This window comes from Parasteatoda tepidariorum, chromosome 3, assembly GCF_982258835.1.
Source record: "Parasteatoda tepidariorum strain Cologne lab strain chromosome 3, Ptep-v5.0, whole genome shotgun sequence".
In the NCBI taxonomy this organism is placed as follows: Eukaryota; Metazoa; Arthropoda; class Arachnida; order Araneae; family Theridiidae; genus Parasteatoda; species Parasteatoda tepidariorum.
Window position 1 is genome coordinate 25,407,222 of NC_141757.1, and position 20,065 is coordinate 25,427,286.

Genomic DNA, 20,065 nt, shown 5'->3' on the forward strand with positions numbered 1-20,065 from the left:
AAATTCTAAAAAAAAATTTTTTTTTTGCAATTTATTAATCACAGGACTCCCACGACCTGAAAATAAATAAATAAGTTGTAGCTAAGATTTTTCAAGACTACTGAAAAATACTGAAATTTTGCTTTTAATTTAGAATTTCGAAATTATTCCAGAGGTATCTTTTGCACCTATATAAATTTCCTTTTAAACAAAAATCTACTGGAATATTAAAACATCAAGAATTATTTCACTTTTGCTACCACTTAAAAAAATTTTCCATATCGTGAAATATTTTTAATTCTAAGAATTAAAAAAAAACTAAATTTTCCTATTACTTTAAATATAAGCATACAATTTAATTGAAAGTCCGTCAAACTTGGCATCTATATATATCCTTTGATTAAATACTAATTAAAACAAATTTCGAAATCATTCGAGAGTTCGTTCGTTCGTTGTTGTAGAACTGGGCATCTGAGTCCTAAATGGCCCTTTTCCCATTCATCTTGAAATATTCCATGACGGGAACATACATAGGAAAGATAAATCATTCCAGAGATATGTTTTGCACCCATATATATTTCCTTTTCAACAAAAATCTATTGGAATTTTAAAACATCAAGAATTATCTTACTTCTTTAAAAAAAATTTACATATCGTGAAATTTTTTTAATTCTAAGAATTAAAAAAAAAAAAACCTAAATTTTCCAATTACTTTAAATATAAGCATACAATTTAATTGAAAGTTCGCCAACCTTGGCATCTATATCATTTGATCAAATAATAATTAAAACAAATTTCGAAATTATTCCACAGGCATACCCTCCAACTTATGAGGATTTTGAAAATAATTCTTTCTAGTGGTAGCGAACCAAAGTAGAAATTTTTAAAGCAAATGGATCTCTCATAAAACTGCTATCAGAACTTAAGAATCTAGCCATATGGCCTGCACTTTTATAAGTAATAGTGGACAAGTTACGCTAAAATTAATTTTTTTTAAATATTAAGACATTAATTTTGCTACCGTCTGAAAAGAAGATTTCTGAAACTACGGAAATTCCGTAGCAGTTGGAGGGTATGCACAGGTATCTTTTGCACCTATATATATTTCCTTTTAAACAAAAATCTACTGGAATCTTAAAACATCAAAAATTATCTCACTTTTGCCACCACTTAAAAAAAAATTCCTGCTCGTGAAAAATTTTTTAATTCTAAGAATTGAAAAAAAACTAAATTTTCCTATTACTTTAAATATAAGCATACAATTTAATTGAAAGTCAGCCCATACTTGGCATCAATATATCATTTGATCAAATACTAATTAAAACAATAATGGCAGAATATTCGACCACAAATAAAGTTTGGTCTACCGCAAATGTTTTCACCGCATTACAAAAATAAACCATTAATTTAAATAAAAGTACACCTTATAAATATGCACACAAGCCACAAAAAATAAATAATAGCAATCATAAGCATAGTAAATCACAAAATAATCTTTACCCTCGGTCCGTGTTCATTATCAGCTTTATAAATCCCCATCAGCTCAAGTGTTATCAACACATGGCAAAACAGTATTCAACAGCTGTTTTCAAAACAAAACATTCTACTAGCCCATCCAACTTCTAAATGTGGTGTTCGTCCTGGATACACGGACATGAGACTCGCCGCTCAAACTGGATCGGTGACATCCTTTTTTACTATTTTTTTTATTGTTTGCTTTCCTTTTTTTTTCGATCTCTGGTCGAATATTTTTTTTATTTTCGTTCTTTTTTACTTCCTTCCCATTCGGTTCTGTGAGTGGGTTGTTGCATGCACAATGCCAAGGCCGGGCGGTAACTAAGCGCTTTGCTCCAGTGCTTGTATGGAAAGGTCAGAGGCCGACTGCTGATCTTCCCTTAGCACGAGGAAAAAAATGTTCGATTATGGAAGCTGGGGGGGTAGGTGTGCCTAGTAATCGAAATCATTCCCCTAAGGTTTGGCTCAAATTTTTTTTAACAATACCAAATTGATCTATTAATGAAAGGAATATATTACATCAAAGCAATTGGGCTGTTATTAGATTCTGGATGCAATGACCTTAGAATTAATTTTCACCAAGAAGTTATTTTTGCAGACTCTAATTTAGATATTTATAATCTTTGGAAATTTCGTAAATTTTGTCCGCAAAATTTTCAAATAAAATGAAAGAAAATGAAACAAAGGGAAAATTTGAGAGACAAAGATTTATTTTTAAAAAAATATAACGCCTCAAGAGTATTTGACGATAGATTAAATTTTAAATGAAAATAATAATTTTTAATTTTAAAAAAATGATTGATTATATTCTAGCTATACATGTAATTTATATTAAATTAGTTTTAGAAAATGCCGTTGTAACCGTATAACCCTTTTCCGATACAGCGAATTTCAAAAGAAAATTTTAGTTAGGCAACTCATCAGATAAATTCGATCTTAGAAATTATATTCTACGGGCAGCAACACTTAAATTCTTTGTTGCTTAAAGAATAATGGTTGCTAAGCGTTTAAAAGCAATTAGTTTTACATTTCTTGTGATTTGTAACAATGTTTCTAGACTAGTAGGAATGCCAACTGCTCCGTGCTTACAGCATAGGTTTTAATAATAGAGCCGTGGTGGAACAGAAGGATAGAGCTTTCGCCTTCCAATGAGGTGAACCGGGTTAGAAACCCAGCAATGACTGGTTGATACGAATTCCGCACTAGGCTCGCACCAACCACAGTGCTGTCGTAAAATATCCTCAGTGGTAGACAGATCATGGGTGAGAGTTCCCATGCCGTCAAGCTAACCGTGGTAGGTTTTTCTAACCATGTAAAGCAAATACGAATTGGCTCCATCCAAAAAGTCCCCCACGAAGACAAATTTCCCCCAATACTTGTTCCATACAGGGGTGATTGTGAGCCCAAATCAAAATTCCGGAAAATTTCCAGAGTTTAAAAAAAAAAAAAAAAAAAAAAATACAGTTTAAATTGAAAAATTAGAAAAAATTTAAACAAGGTTTTTCTCCTTTTTCTCAATATTTCTTAGTTTACTTAAAATACATTTAAAATTTTACACATACCTATACCATTTACACATACCTATGATGACCTGGAGAAGTAATTAAAATTTACAAATATGTCTTTCTTTTTTGAGTTTATGATTATAACAACTATTTACTGATAAAAAATGATTATTAATCATGAATATAAGCTTATAAAGTATCTCTCTGGCTCTCCCTTACAAACAAATAAAATAAACTGTGTTAAGTTCCACCATTGAAAATTTGATTTCCGGAAACTTCTATGATCAATGATTTTTTAAAACGTCTGGACCTTCGATCTCCGGAAACTTCCGGATCACTGTTAACGAAAAATCCGGAAATCCGGATTTTTTCCGGAGCACAATCAGCCCTGCCAGGCATTTTTTTATTGTTGCACAATATAAGTTCGGCTAGCAAACGGTTAGAAAATTACACTAAAAAGTAGAAAATATTTTTGAGAAAGATCATTCTAAAAAATAATCGCATAATAATTAAAAAAGTAAATAAATATTGTATTGATTGCGGTAAAAATTCTATTAAAAATAATTATAATTTTAATCCTTCCAAAAGTAATCTGAAAGTAATCCTAATTAAAATCCTTCTATAATTATAATCCTTCCCGAAGCGGTAAACTAAAATCCTTCTAAATGTTATCCTAATTTAAAGAAATAAATTAATTTTGTACAGCTTGCAATATTTTTTTCCTAAATAATACCCATTTAAATTCGAAATTTATAATACATAATATCCAATTCATTCATTCTCTACTGAAGATATCAATATTGAACTCTGTTATGCTGAACTGATCTAAAATACCTTTTAAAAGTAAATAGGTTTAAAATAATCGTTTGCACTTAAGTAAAATCGTTTGTAAAATTTTTTTAAATCAAATTAACACATTTATTGTTTCACATACTTATGCAGTCTTGTATGCTACGGCTTACAAACCGTTGCCAAATTAAAGAACGGAGAGCAGAAATTATAGAAAAACATCACAAAAATGCTTCCAATGATGGGATAGGATTTCATCACTCTCTACTGACGATATTAATATTGAATTCTATTGTGCTGAACTAATCTAAAAAACCTTTTAAAAGTAAATAGATTTAAAATAATCGTTTGCACTTAAGCAAAATCATTTTTGCAATTTTTTTAAAAATCAAATTAACACAGTATTTATTGCTCTACTTATGCAGGCTTGAATGCTATTGCTTACAAACCGTTGCCAAGTTAAAGAACGGAGAGCACAAATTATAAAAAATCATCAAAAAAATGCCTCCAATGATGCAATAGGATTTGCATCCGCTACCTCCACGCTACAGAGTGTTTGGCGGAAGGTCCTTAGCGCTCGGACCGTGAGGCCCCATTAACAATCAATTATGTGTTACAGGCATTGGCGTATTAAAATATCAATATGTCTTGATGGTGATAATCCCTTTAAATCAAATTTATTTAATCAAAAAGTTTACTTATTAACCGCATAGCTGCCAACTTGTACGGCCGTTGAGAAATAATTTTCTTAGTGGTAGCAACATTAGCGTTTTGGCGTATTGAAATCTTGAAGTTTCAAAACAAAATTTTTAAACTACCACGACGAATCAATAATTTAAAAAAAATGAGTACATAAGATCTATTTGATGGCTAATTATACTTGTAGATGTCTTAATAGTCTAGTTTTTAGAAAATTCTTCCAAATTTATTTGTTGTTTTACTACCACTATGTAAAATATTTTTCAACGCCCGTACAAGTAGGCAGGTATGTAATCGTAGCAGTTTCTGAACATGTTAATATATTGACTTGAAAAGTTACTACGAATTATAACGAATGTATTTCTAGATATAGATGACATTAATTTTTTTAAACGGTATTTACGGTTTCGTTTATATTTTATGTGGTGTACAATCTTAAAAAGAACGTATTGATTTATATATATTTATTTACACTTGCCTGATCCTTCGAAAATAACACTTACGGCAAAACATATGACATTAAAGCAGCGTATCATAAACTGAAATGTATTATTGCCATCTTCCTACTTGTTAAAAGTTGTTAATTACTTTTTATGTAAGCCAAAAGCTAACTTTTGATTTCTTTTAAAACTGCCGAGTTGCCATAGCAACGTCTTCATTTTGTGGAACAAGAAATGATCGTCTGAAAATTATTATGTAAATAAAATGTTGTTCTTTTTTCACCTCTTTAGTCACCCCGAGAGAATTTAAAAATAAAAATAAAAAATGTTCGTCAGGTAATAGAATAAATATTGTATCTTATAAAGAAAAAACGTCTGCAAATTTGAAATTAGCGAAGCTTAATTATCTAAGATCCGTTCAAAAATCTTATGCAACTGGAAAAAAAAATTGTTTCCAACTTAATCGAAAACAAACCTTTTTCTCCAATACAAGGGAGCTTCAAGCCAAAGGTTAACGCTACTTCAATGAAAAACAGAAAAGACACTTAGAAGCAAACAAAACAAAATTAGAAATAATCGAAGATAAATCTTTTTCTCCAATACGAGCGAGCTTCAAGCCAAAATGGTAATCCTTCACGTGACGTAAGCCAGGTGATGTGTGACACACTGCTCACAGTTTTCTGGTGAATCATCGCATTTTTCCCTCTTCCTTTTTTTTAAACGGATTCTATCTGAGTAAGCAATTGTTTCATGCTCTTAAATAAACAAACAAAAAGAAAACAATAGATGATATCACTTCTAACAATACGGTAAAGGACCACTTTTATTTTCATTCTTTTTTTAATACTCTTTTAAGACAAACAGAAAATTTTTTTTATTCCGTAGAAACTTATGCTTATAATGGTCTGATGACAAATTAATTGAATATGAATTACATTTCATACGAAATAATTGGTTTCTTTGAATAATTAATAATATTCCTAAAAAGTGCGTTTTGTTTATTTTGTTCCATCGATAAATAATTATAAAAATGCCATTAAGCAATGCCAGGGACAGTATAGTAATGCAGGCCTGTCAATTACTACGCTTTTTGCAAACTATTTTGTAGACATTTAAAAACCAAAGCTTTAAGAATTTTTTTGTAATTTTTCCAACATTTTTAAAAATTTCACCACGAGAGAGCTGAAATAGAACGGCGTTGCATATGAACTTTTAAATCCTTTATGTGTAGTGGAGTGAGCAATAAGTTTAAATGAATAAAAAAAATAATACATTAAAACATAAACTTAGCTACGACTAGAATGAATTTTTACAAAAAGCGCAGAAAGTTGACAGCCTTGATAGTAAGTAACAGCATCTCCAATGGTAACTTGTTTTGCAAAAACAACATCTCTTTTTAATATTTTTAAATAGGTACTTTACAAGTATGCAGAATAGATAATAGCATAGCACACAGAAACATGTTATTGCCTGCATGGTAATCGTAGTGTTTAAACAAACGTTATTCCAATGAATCATTTGAAAATGTGACTTTTCATTACATTGACCCAAGCTCTTCAATTGATTAAAAAAAAGAAGGTGACTATGCGCAGTAGATATTTTTTTTCGCTTTAACTAGCACTCACATGTATAAGTCACGTGTGGAGTCACGTGTCATACAATCCCTAAACATTCTGTGGTAATCACGATAAGGATATACGTCTTTATGTCATTTAGAAGCCTTACAAAAAAGAGAAATCTTGCCACCTATTTTTTTTCCTTCCTTGCAAGTTTTTATGGGCCCCGATAAGAAGAAGTTGTAGAAACTTCCTAATTATTAAAAAAAATCGATCACAAACGCTTTTCATTTCCTAAGAACATTTACTTTTCTTCATATTAACGTTTTGAAACATTTTCAGAATTAGCATAGAGAGCCCAAGTAAAAGATATATTTATCTTGACCTAACAGTATTAACCCGTGCTGCGGTTTCCGCGTGGACATCTTAACGCAGGTTTATGCCGCTGGCACGTTAACTTGACCTAATAGTCATGGACAACTGTTGCGAATACACAACAGCTTTGAAAATAGCATAATTTTCGCAACAAAAAAAAAAAACTTTATTTTATGCGACGACAGAACCTTTATGGAAAGAACTAGACATGGAACTTAGACATCAGCTGGATTACAAGATCACGAGCTTTTGTGTACATATTAAGCAATCATTGATGAATCCACAATACTGTTAACTTAAGAACAAAATTAAATGAATGAATAAATAAAAAGCAAAAGTAAAGTCTTGTTAAAAGTGATGGAACACTTATTTGAGTGGTGAGATTTTATTTCATATTCATATGGTTTTTTGAAGCTCTTCCGCCAAGGAAAATTTAAAAAAAAAACACAGTTTAAATGTCCTAAACTTTCAGCAAAGCTACATTTTTAAACTAGATATGCCATCTTTATGTGAAAAATTATCTGAACTTTAGAACGGACAAATTACTTAAATATTTAAAAAGTTATTAAGCCTAAAAAAAAAAAAAAAAAAAAAAAAAAAAAAAAAAAAAAAAAAAACGCCGTTTGGCGAAATTTTTTCAGTTAGGAGAAAATTATCAAAATCAATGCCTTATTCTAATTTTTTAATTTTCATGAACCTCGATAATGCAGCATTGGAGTAAGTTTTAACCCTTTCGGGACGGGTAAGTCATAAATGTATTTGTAAGGAATCAGTATCAGGATGGTTAAAAATAAAAAGCAGTAGTTTAAGTTTGGGTATAGCTAATTTGACAGATTTATTTTTGCTTTCACTTTAAATCGAACACATCCAATCCACGTGTGTTAAAAGTGTGTTTCATTCGAACTAAATCCACGTGTTTAATTCGAACTAAGTAGTGATGAATTAAATAAAGCAAACTATCATTACCCCGCCCACAAATAAACTGCTAAAGAAATACTTTGGTTACAAGTTTTATCTTTTTACCCTGATTGATACGGTTTTATGCTGGCACGTATTTGTGACAGTCGCCGCGAAAGGGTTAAAATATTAAAAAATTAAACTACAAACGCTTTTTATTTTCCCAACTTTGTGGCTTTTCTCCAGATAGACGTTTTGCTACACTTTCTGAATATACATAGACTGCGATGTCTAAAGTTAAGACTAAGCTTGACCTAACAGTCGTGAGAAAATGATGCAAACTTACACAGCAGTTCTGAAAATAGCATATTATTTGTAAAAAACATAATTTCGTTGCAGAAATTTTTCATTTTAATTAGTTTTGCGCTAACAAATCTTTGCAGCGAGGCGAAACATAATTTATTCAAGGCTGCCAAGTACTGCGCTTTTTGCAAAATATTTTATAAAGTGGTTGACAATTAGAAACAAAAGCTTTCAGATTTTTTGGTAACTTTGCCAACATTTTAAAAGCCTCACCACGAGAAGAGCTGGAACTAAGTGGCGTTACATATGAAGTTTTCAACCATTAAACATGTAGTGGTGTAGAAAATAACTTTAAATCAAATTTGTAAAACAATGACACAAACAAAAACATTAGTTTATAAGAATATTTTCCAAAAAAGCGTAGAAAGTTGGTTGCCTTGTTTACGGATGATATTTTCCTGATGTGATTTTAGAATAATAAAAAAAAGTTAAAATCGAAAGCTATATATTTGCTTTACTTAATCAAATACTTACTAACGCTTTTTTGTCTAATTTTCTTAAGAAAAGAAGGATTTTTTTTAAAATTTAAATAAAAACAGATTATAGCTTCTTTTTTTTCTTCAAAATTTAACTAAAATATGCAGCCATTTTTAAACATTCAATAAAAATCTTCGACTAAGATAAAAAAAAACAATTAATGTTTCTGAGTGTGTTTTTTAGTAATAGACCAAAAATGAAAATACTTAATAAACTCATTTAAGACTATTCAAGCAAAAACGCAACATTTTCATAGACGCCAACTGCTTTGGACACGCCTAAAGAATTAAAAAAACGGTAAATAACTACAAAGTAAATTTTGCAAATATTTGACTATTTTTGTTAGCTTTTTAAAAGTTTTGACTGACTGTTGACTGTTGATGATGATGTGGGGGGGATCTCTGCTACTCGCTTTTATCCCCCTTTTTTTAAAAGTCTTTTGAAGTGGTGAATAATATAAGCCTACATATTATTTAGAAATAGTGGTGGATAAAAATCTACTAAATTGAATTTATTAAACCAAGAATTACAATAGATAAACTGCCGCTATAAAATATATACTTGCTGTCCGGAGCAAGTTGGCATCTCTGCATTTTGCTGTTTAGTAAAAAGTATTTTAAAATAACAAAAAATCGATACAGTGTTTATGCTAAGAATTGTTTGATATTTTCTAGTGCTTGTTGCCATTTTAGCTGTATATCACAGTTGCCTAATTTTAGATCAAAACATTTTTATATTATTATAAATATTTATATTTTTAATTATTATATATTATTATTTATATTTTTAATTATTATATATTATTATTATTATATATATTATTATTATATTTTAATTATTTATATTTTTAATTATATTTTATTTATATTTAAATTTTATATTTTTATAAACATTCAGCCCTAAATTGTAAAATTGCACTGGTCTTTAATGTGTTAAATAAAAAAAAAATTTAATCCCAAATTGCAATCCGTAGTAAAAACATCTATGAAATATTAGCAAAAAAAAAGAGAAAAAAAAGCATTAATCAAAACATTTATATTAGAAAAGATAAATAACTGCAACTTCGACACATATTTACACGACCTACAAAATTAACGCATGAGGTTAACTTTTCAAAGGCCAAAACAAAAATTCGACTTACTATAGAATTTGCATGATTTGTTCCGCCGTTTTTCAAAAATTAAATAACGACTTCCATTAGTTATCCACCCTCAGATATGAAAAGAATACATGTTTACAAGAAAACTATTGTTAAGAATGAAATAGTGTTTGCTATTTTTTTCTCTCTCCAGATTCCTAAGAAGTTGAAACACCAGCACGAACTAGCATTTTTCAATAGCAGGCGTGAACGGAGTAAAATGATTTCCATTGAAATGGCTTTTGTAATCTGTTCTTTTAAGGATGTTAAAATAAAACTGTTCTAAAACATTAAGAGGAGCGAATTTTTTTGTGGGGTGTATCAACAGAAACTATTAATCTGTGTTAGAGTATCTTCCTTCTATTTGAGTTCAAAAAACTTGAAATCATAATTTAAGTTCACATATTTGTCTACAGACACCATTTAAGTATTTCGTTTAGTTGATTTATTGTTACTAGTTTAACGTAAATGTTGAAAAGAAAACCTTTAAGAATATAATTCACTTGAAATTTCTTTCAAGAAATTGCTTTAACTGTGATGGATTATACTGTTTTATAATAAGGGCAAAGTTTATTTAACTGTTCTTAAAGCGAAAACAAGTTGAGATCATCTTAAATCCGTAAAGTATCATAATTCACACGCTTTCAGCACTTTTCAAAACTGAAGAAAATTGTTAGAAATTTTTTTTTTTGTTCCATTGCCCACCTGGGGAATGACATTGCGTCAATACAGACATCTGAAGGGCAAAATTGTTGGTCACTCTTTCGGGGGCACCATATTAGGTGGGCACCCGAATAGGGCAAGGTTTATTTAACTGTTCTTAAAGCGAAAACAAGTTGAGATCATCTTAAGGTATCTGACTACCACAAAAATGCTAATTGTGACGAAAAAATCGATTTTTTTTTATTTGCAATTATTAATCCTGCTACTTTCTACTTTCTAAAAATACCTTACTTTTTATTCTATTCACATTATTTATGAAGTTACAGCAGTTTTTGTGTGAAGAGAGTTCCATAAAATGAAACCGGAAGTTAGAAATCGAAACCGGAAGTCATTACATTTTAGCGAATTATTATATTTTTTGGTGTTTTAATTTAATATTTTTAAAAATATTAATTAGTTTAAGTTCATAATTGTGTTTGGAGATATATATTTTTTTAATATAGTTCATAAATGCCTTGAAATCTGGCAACAGCATAGTAGATTAATTGTTGATTTTCTCTTTGTTTACATTCGTTGGAATAATACTTTTTCTTCGTATTTTAATTATTATTTGGATTTATTTGATCAAAAACTGTCTTTTTTAAGACAACATTATTGAAAATTATGCCTAAGGCTAGATCTAGGCCGTCTAAGAAGCGAAAATTTCACGGAAATCGCTTTACTTCTGGTGCTAGTAGTAATGAGATCGCTAACACATCAGCTGATGCTAAAGTTGATTCTGCCAGTGCCAAAAAGTTAAAATCTGGCTATGAAGAGGTAAAAAATTCTTTTAAAGATAAACCTGAATCTTTAGAAGGTAATAGAATTATCAGTTTGGCAAATTTAATTGCTATATTTTCCATGCTTTGTTGCCCTGACTGCTTCTCTCTTGGATTAGAACTGGTAGAAGACTCTATCACAGGGTTATGCTCAAACATGACTATTAAATGCAAGCATTGTCCTTTTGTGAAAGCATTTTCAACGACAGAGAAACAAAAAAATTCTTGCTGTATTAATTCATCAATTGTTTTAGGGCTACGTTTAATCGGGAAAGGATTTTCAGCTGGAAGAAAGTTATGTGCTTTTCTCTGTTTACCCTTTCTAGCAAAGGGTGCTTTTCGAAAGCAAGAAAAAAAACTGTTGAAAATCGTTGAACACTGTGCAGAAGTTAACATGAAATCTGCTTTAGATGAAGTTATGGGTTCACGAGATGTTGCTAAATGTGGAATATCTGTCGATGGGACATGGCAACGCAGAGGATACTCATCATTAAATGGATGTGTTAGTGCTATTTCCATCGACACTGGTAAAATTTTAGATGTTGAAGTCATGTCACAGTATTGTCGGATATGCTCAAAAGGTAACAAGTCATCAGATCATATCTGTGCAAACTATAAAGGTTCCGCTGGTAATATGGAAGTTGTTGGTGCTTATCGCATCTTTGAACGGTCAAATGCAAAAAATGTGCAATACAGTGAATATTATGGTGACGGAGACTCGAAAGGGTATGACAGCGTAAAAAACTTTTATGGTGATAATTCAGTAATGAAACTAGAATGTATTGGACACGTCCAGAAACGTGTAGGTGGAAGTTTGCGTAAATTGAAGAAAAAGATTAAAGGCATAGGAGGCAAAGGTAAATTAACTGATAAATTGATAGACAAAATCCAAAATTATTATGGTATTGCTGTAAGAAGTAATGCAGGTAATCTGCAAAACATGATAAGTGGTGTAATAGCTGCATTTTATCATAGTGTGTCTGGCAAGGATAATCATTATCATGGCCAATGCCCCGAAGGTATTGAAAGTTGGTGTCGTTTTCAAAGTGCAAAAGCAATAGGAAAATCTCTCAAAGAAAATGGAACTGGATTACCAAATAAAATTGTCAATTTAATCAAACCGACATATTTAAAACTGTGTAGTACAACTCTACTACAAAAGTGTCTCCATGGTAAGACACAAAATTGTAACGAAAGTTATAACAACATTTTGTGGAATATTTTGCCTAAAGATACTTTTATTGGACTTGAAACATTTCGTTTAGGAACTTATCTAGCTGTAATTCTCTTCAATTCAGGGCATAGTGGTTTACTATCTGTGTTTAAAAATGTCAATTTTTACTTTCATGAAATACTTTCAAAAGAAATCATTAACTTTGATAAAGAACGTATTTCGAGCTCTATACGACATTCTTTACCATTGACGAAGTTAGCTCGGAAAAAAAGAAAAGCAGTACGAAAAACTAAATGTACTAAATATGAAAAAAAAGAAGGTTTAACATATTCATATGGTGGATTTTAAACCAGCATATGTGATGAATAATTATATGAATTATACTTTTATTTACCATATATTGTATTTTAAATATTTTTCGTAAGTCTTTGCATTCTATATTATGCAATATATATGCTGTTTATATTATATAATTCGACTTATATATTTCAAAAGATATACAACATTAAAAGGAAAAATATATTTGTAAAAAAATTAAATCATTTAATGTAACACATTTAATCTAGTATATTATTTTAAAATGTTGAATGCATATATGTCAGTAATTAGAAATTTTAACGTTAAAAATTGTCTGATTGGCAATTACTAAATGGCTCCAAAATTAAAATTACAGTAACTTGAAAAGTTAATTATTATTGATCTGTACTAAACAAGAGTTTATTCTTCTAATACAAATTAGTTTTAGATGATTTTGGCAATATAATTTTTTGAAATTTTGGTTTTAATTCTTTAAATGCAATTTTCTCAAAATCAGATTTTTTCGTTTTTGATGTCACCGCAAAGATGATAACTAAAAAAGTTTTCAAGATAATTCTCTAAAATTTTGTACCAGTGTTTAAGAATATAAAACACATGTTTGGAACTAAGGATTAAGAAAATTTTGTATATTTACATTTTTTATGATAGTTTTGATTCTGTGATACATGTAACTTTTTCGAAAAATTTGTACTTTAAAGCATTTTGGATCATAACATACAAATAAATAGAAATAGTGCATAGATAATAGTTTATAACATAGATAAATGTCTTTTGAATATAATTGTAGAAGGATTTTTTATTTTATGCATTAGAATAAGTTTTACAGCTTTTTCCGTAATGTACAAAAAACGCCTAATTAATGCATGAAATTACCAATTTTTTCAAAAAATATATATTCCCAGAAAAGTTTTTAGCCAATTTTATAAGTTTCCACCTAAACTCAATCAAAAAATGAGTTTAAAAGTTAATTTCAAGCAATATTTTTAAAAAAAGTTGTCGCTAGTAGTCAGATACCTTAAATCCGTAAAGTATCATAATCCACACGCTTTCAGCATTTTTCAAAACTGAAGAAAATTGTTAGAAACTTTTTTTTTTTTGTTCCATTGCCCACCTGGGGAATGACATTGCGTCAATACAGACATCTGAAAGGCAAAATTGTTGGTCACTCTTTCGGGGGCACCATATTAGGTGGGCACCCGAATAGGGCAAGGTTTATTTAACTGTTCTTAAAGCGAAAACAAGTTGAGATCATCTTAAATCCGTAAAGTATCATAATCCACACGCTTTCAGCATTTTTCAAAACTGAAGAAAACTGTTAGAAACTTTTTTTTTGTTCCATTGCCCACCTGGGGAATGACATTGCGTCAATACAGACATCTGAAGGGCAAAATTGTTGGTCACTCTTTCGGGGGCACCATATTAGGTGGGCACCCGAATATGCCAAGGTTTATTTAACTGTTCTTAAAGCGAAAACAAGTTGAGATTATCTTAAATCCGTAAAGTATCATAATCCAAACGCTTTCAGCATTTTTCAAAACTGAAGAAAATTGTTAGAAACTTTTTTTTGTTCCATTGCCCACCTGGGGAATGACATGGCGTCAATACAGACATCTGAAAGGCAAAATTGTTGGTCACTTTCGGGGCACCATATTAGGTGGGCCACCGTTGCTATCACAGTAAGGATAGTACAGAGAATGAAAGAGCATCCATGCCTTGCCCGGGAATCGAATCCAAAACCTCTCTGATGCAAAGCCAGTTACCTGACCCCTACACAGATTTGTCGGCTTGTTAGAAACTTTAATTTCTTTTCATACCAGATAACTAGTTCGAACTTCTGCAAATTAGAAAAACGATAGTTGAAATAATTTTAAAGCCTTGAATCCTTATTGGAACCTTGAAACCTTAATCTACGCATTATTTTGCTACAGGTTAAGAGAATAATTAAAATTTTTGTAAGAAAAAAAAACTGTTTCTTGCAAAAGAAACAACAATTATTGCGAAGCAATAATCGGGATTGGTGAGCGGTAGCAAACAGGGGTATTTGAATAAGAATTTTGTATTTGAATAAAACTTCATCAGTATTTTTATTTATTTTTAATCAGAATCCATGCATCGTGTGGTTGACATGCCCACTGTATGCGTTCAAAGACATGCAACACGCAAACCTATCTGCATCTTTCTTCAATAGAAATAAAACAGAATAATAAATTTTGCGTGACAAATTCCGTATTACTCACAGGTGTACCGTGATACACAACAGTGTTTTATCCTTACATGCCCAGTATTTACTGAATGTTAGAAAGATTTTATTAGCGATAAAATGTTTAATTGAGTGACTTAGAAAGTTAATTCACTTATTTTCTTTCCCCATCTCTTTTAATCATTGGGTATATGAACATTGCTCATATTTGCCCTATGATTACAAGCTAAAGGTTTTTAGGGAATTATCACGGAAAGTTCTATGCGAAAAAGAGTCGTGACAATGGTTTTATCAAAGGAATTGGTGATGACTTTCTACAGCTTTGATTCGAAATATTAGAATAATTAAAAAATTCGAGATTAAAAACTCTATTAGATTTTTACTAACCAAAATTAAGTTACAAATTTAGCCAGTCAAGTTTACATATTTCAAAGTATATTTAAACAATTAAAAAATCAAAATAAAATCTAGATTAATTATACAGTTTATTTTTGAAAAAAAAAATAATAAAAATATTAGAATAAAATTTTATGTGATGCAAAATAATAGAATATTTCATTATAAACACTAAAATTCAATTATAAACGGAGAAAAAAGTTACTTAAAGCTTTGAAGCACTGTCCTGAGCTGTGATCACGGCTAATAAATTATCTTGCTTTAAAAGAACACGTTTTAGGCAGTCATTTTTGTTTACATTAGCCCAAGTAGATTTAATAATCTGTACTAGCTCAGCTTTGTTTGTAGAAGCAACTTCTTGTAGTTTCTTTCTTTACTATGCCTCACAAATTTTTAATTGAGTTAAGATCTGACGAATTAACTGACCACTGTAATTTTGCGTTGCTACATCAAGATTTTAGTTCATTTTGATACATAGCTTTGATATCTGATAAAGCTGAATCTCGTTGGAAAACTAAATCATCCTCAAGCAAGTCTTCCAACGATGGAATCATCTAGTGTTCGAGAACATTTTAATAAATAATTGAATTAACAATTAAAACTACGTTTCTTTTAGAAAAGAAACTGAAGTAGATGAGATAAAATAAGATTAAAAATAATATAAATAAACCATTCCCTAAAAAAAAAAAAAAAGAATTATTGAGATCCCACAATTAATGTCTATTTTCATGCATCGCACCTAAATTAATTATAGAAGATCTTAAAGTGCGAAGATCTTAAGAAAAAATAGGTATTACAATATATTCATGGTAATTTCGCTACACAAGTCACAACTCAAAATGAAATGCAACTATGAAATAAGTGAAATAAGGCTTACGTTGCGTTTAAATTGTAACCAAGTATATTTAGTATGATTATTAGTATTGTTCACGCTATAAACATCCATTATTTATCGATAATTATCAGAAATTTTTTGGAAAAATTTTACGGGTCACTCCAACACAAGTAACGGATATCTCTCTGTTACTTCACACCGTTCAAAAGCAGGTTAGAGCTTAAATCAGATGGCTAAAAATAATTTTTGTAACGTAAGAGATAATAACATTGGAGAATACAATATATTCATAACATAATATATTTATATATTTACGACATAAGAGAATATTTAATAAAATAAAAATTATATACTATTTCACGCTTTTCATACTTTTTTCCTCAAAAACAATAATCAAAAAATAAAGTTTAATTACAAATTTACCTTTTCTTCGAAAGTTCTTGTTTTAAAAACGTTTCTTTCAATTTTTTTTTTAATTTCTTCCAGGACTTTTACTTTTTTTAAAAAACTAACATATAGGTTTTCAAAAGTCCACATTTTAATGAATAGTTGTTATTTTAAAAGTTTCATGCTAAAAATCAGAGTGAAATTTATTTTTCAAATGCTTTTATATACTTTCAGGTTTCAGGCTTTTTAAAACTTTATGTCAGACTCATTTTAAAAAGAAAACATCTCTGTTCGGCAGGTGATATGAAAAAGAAATAGAGGGACTTTTCATTTCAAAAATCCCTACTTACCCCAGAGAGGGAAGAATCGCTATCAACATCAGAATAAAAAGTGACATGTCTTCTAGGAAGTTCCACTGAAGCAGGAAACGATATCTCTTCAATGTCAGCATGTCTATTAAAAAGAAATAAACTATATTGAAAACAGTTTTGAAAGCATTCATAAGTTTACGGTTCAAAATTCTTCAAATATAATGATAAATATGCCTTTAGCAAACAATATGTGTAATTCTAAATATATAGAATTCTAAATATAAAATATAGATTTTAGATAGATGAGATTAAAAATGTTTGCAAGATTTTCAACACAATACGGTGAACACAAAACTTTGAGTTGAGGTTATATATATATATAAATCACCAAGATTTAAATTTTTAAAAGAAGAAGATGCTGAAGACCATTGTAAATCTGCTCCTAAAATTAGTTTTTGAAAGTTAAATTATATTGAAATTGATAATTTTTTTAAAATTTTTTTTAAACAAAATTATTTAAATCGAACATTTTTAAAATTATCATAATATATACATTTATATACATATACATTTATATACATATATATATATATATATATATATATATATATATATATATATATATATACATATATATATACATTTAGAAATATAGTTGCAAACCTCGGGCATGCTGGTTAGGTTTTAAGAGCACAATGGATCAATTTCTCAAATTCATTTAAAAAATAAAGTTGCCGAAATTGGGTACTTGCACTTCAAGAAGAAGATCTCGGGATACCCACACACGTGACCTATGACGTCAGCGTCAGCTGATAGTTATAAACAAAATGACGTGTTAAATTGGAGCTAAGTTTCTCCACATAAGTTAGAATGTTCATTAACGTGAAATTAATTAAATACAGCACCATATCACACCTCGAATTTGTTGAAATATAGTTCTTTCCCGTCTACGGCTTTCACTTAGCTTATATTTATTATTTGTTTATGTATTTTATTGTAACCGGGATATATTTTTGTTTTGTGTACCTGGCAACTTCGATACAAAATTGATTTGTTTATGTTCCAAATGGCTTCGTGTCTGTCCTTGTGTTAAATAAGAAATATATGGTGAAAGAATATTTGTCAAAAAAATCTTTATTCAGATTATATAACAGATTTTATTCATACTAGGAGGCTTCGCCCCCTGCTCGCTGGCGCTCGTCAACCCCTGGAACTGCTTTCGCAGTTCATTTCGGATTGCTTCGCAATCCAATGCTCGCTTTGCTCGCTCATTGGATACGTTCTTAACGTTTAGCTCTTGTATACTTTTTTGAAGAATACTGAAGTTCCGAAAACTTTTCACTGCAGAAAATTCTAAGCCTGTACATTTCAATATTATCTGGGCATTTGGCGATACAACACTTATAGAATTGAAGGATTTGTTACGTCAAGCACTCATGTATCATAATTTTGATCTAGTTGCGCTTTGTCATTTTAATTTATGTTGCTAAGTTAACTTTCGAAAAATTCTATGGCTGGCAACAGCATTTTTATTTTTTAAGTTGTTTATTTTTTTTATTTCTTTTAGAATTCGTTATTTTTTTAGCGAAATGTTTTTTAAACTAACAGAATTCTTTGCCGACTGTTCTCTGTATATATGAAGAAAATAAAGTAAATATTTAAGTGTTGTGAAAAGAATCTTATTTAGTTACACAAAGTACTTCTTTAAAAATGAAAACTGTTGCCACTGGCGGAAAAGAAATACAGCCTAAATTTGGGAGCCACGTAAGAGAATTATATATATTAGATTATATAGATTATGTCACTTAAGAGTGATACTTGGCGGGTTTGCCTTACTCGAAATAGAATGGAAAGAACAGTTGCTAACGTAAACAAATGACGCGTTTCAACAACCAATCAGGATAGAGATACCCGCACAACGTCACTTGCTGGTGCCCCATTAGCCATGCCTTTTGTACTACATGACTTAACCATCTGCACTCCTAGTACTTTAAAATGCTGTTTGAACTAATGCAAGTGCTAAATCATTTAAAATACACACTACAATTTTTATTTAATTTTTAAAATTCTTAAAATTATATGGTTACTAATTGTAAAATTATAAAAAAAAATATTTTCTGATTGGTAATTATAGATGGCACCTCAGAGGTGACATCGGAGTGCAAAGGGTTAATAGAGTTGATGAATTGTTTATGTAGAAACCTGACTCAATGAATTTTTATAATTGGTAAGGTCTTAATTTAAATCAATGTGAATTCAATATCAGAGACGTCAGCTGCTCCGGATTCGATAAAATGTTTTAAAAAATAATAGAGAACTACAAACTAAAATTTGAAGATTTCGGTTAATTTTGCCATATTTTTAAGGGTTCAACACGGCTTAACTATATTTATTGGTTTATTGGAATTACGTATATTTGGTTTATTGAAATACACGGATTAACCGTATTGGTTTATTGGAATTACACACATGTGTAGGCTTGTGCTCAATTTACGTTTATAAATCTTTGTCACATAGAAGAACTGATAGCACAATGCAGAGAAGGACAAAACAAAGATACATCCAGAGCAACAAACAGCGGGATTCGAACCCGCTACCTCCACGCTTTGCACAGCGTTTGGCAGGTAGTTCGAGCACTTTGTTCGAGAAAATTTAAATAAATGGAAATAATAAGAAGCAGCTTGCTCAAAAACTGCTGACTGCAGATGAGGATGAGATTCATGCCTTTTTCTCGAGGAAATAGTATAGGTCAAAATAAAGAAGCAATTTGCTCAAAGTTTTAGTTTTTTGTTTGCAGATGAGAGTGAAGTATCAGCACGACGGAACGCCTTTTATTCTTTTTGCGCGCTGAACAGTCACAACAGTTAAAATTTTGTTTTTTCTAGAATTAGAGTTTTCTCGGATAAACTGTAACAAAGTGGCGTATCACACAAGCCTTTAAAATACTTAGTAGTGGTAAGTAAAAACCCTATAAGTGGAATTAACTAAACCAAAAACCTTACATTAAAAGACTACCACTCGAAAATATCTTTACGCTGTTCGGAGCAAGTTGGTATGTCAGCCCCAATTATTATACAATGCACTGTTCTCAACGTCTGTTTCCTATGAGTATATAGCCAAACTTCTAAACATAACATTTTGAAACTGCATGCTAATATAGGAAAATAAAAATTAATGCACCGTTAAGGTGATAGCAAAATATACTGACTAATTCTGAAATGAATTAAACA

General features: G+C 30.1%; 1 protein-coding gene across 3 annotated transcripts in view; it reads right to left on the minus strand.

The window, feature by feature from the left end:
- The window catches only part of LOC107436825 (uncharacterized), a 222,406-nt gene that overhangs the window by 139,202 nt on the left and 63,139 nt on the right, over positions 1 to 20,065 (minus strand). For 2 of the 3 annotated variants that reach the window (XM_043039220.3, XM_043039221.3), the window contains exon 3: positions 16,875 to 16,977. In XM_043039220.3, the coding sequence (XP_042895154.2) occupies positions 16,875 to 16,977 (103 nt within the window). Of the gene's footprint in view, positions 1 to 1,479; positions 3,376 to 16,874; positions 16,978 to 20,065 lie in introns of those variants that run through there. The other variant, XM_087158973.1, reaches the window with a different exon arrangement.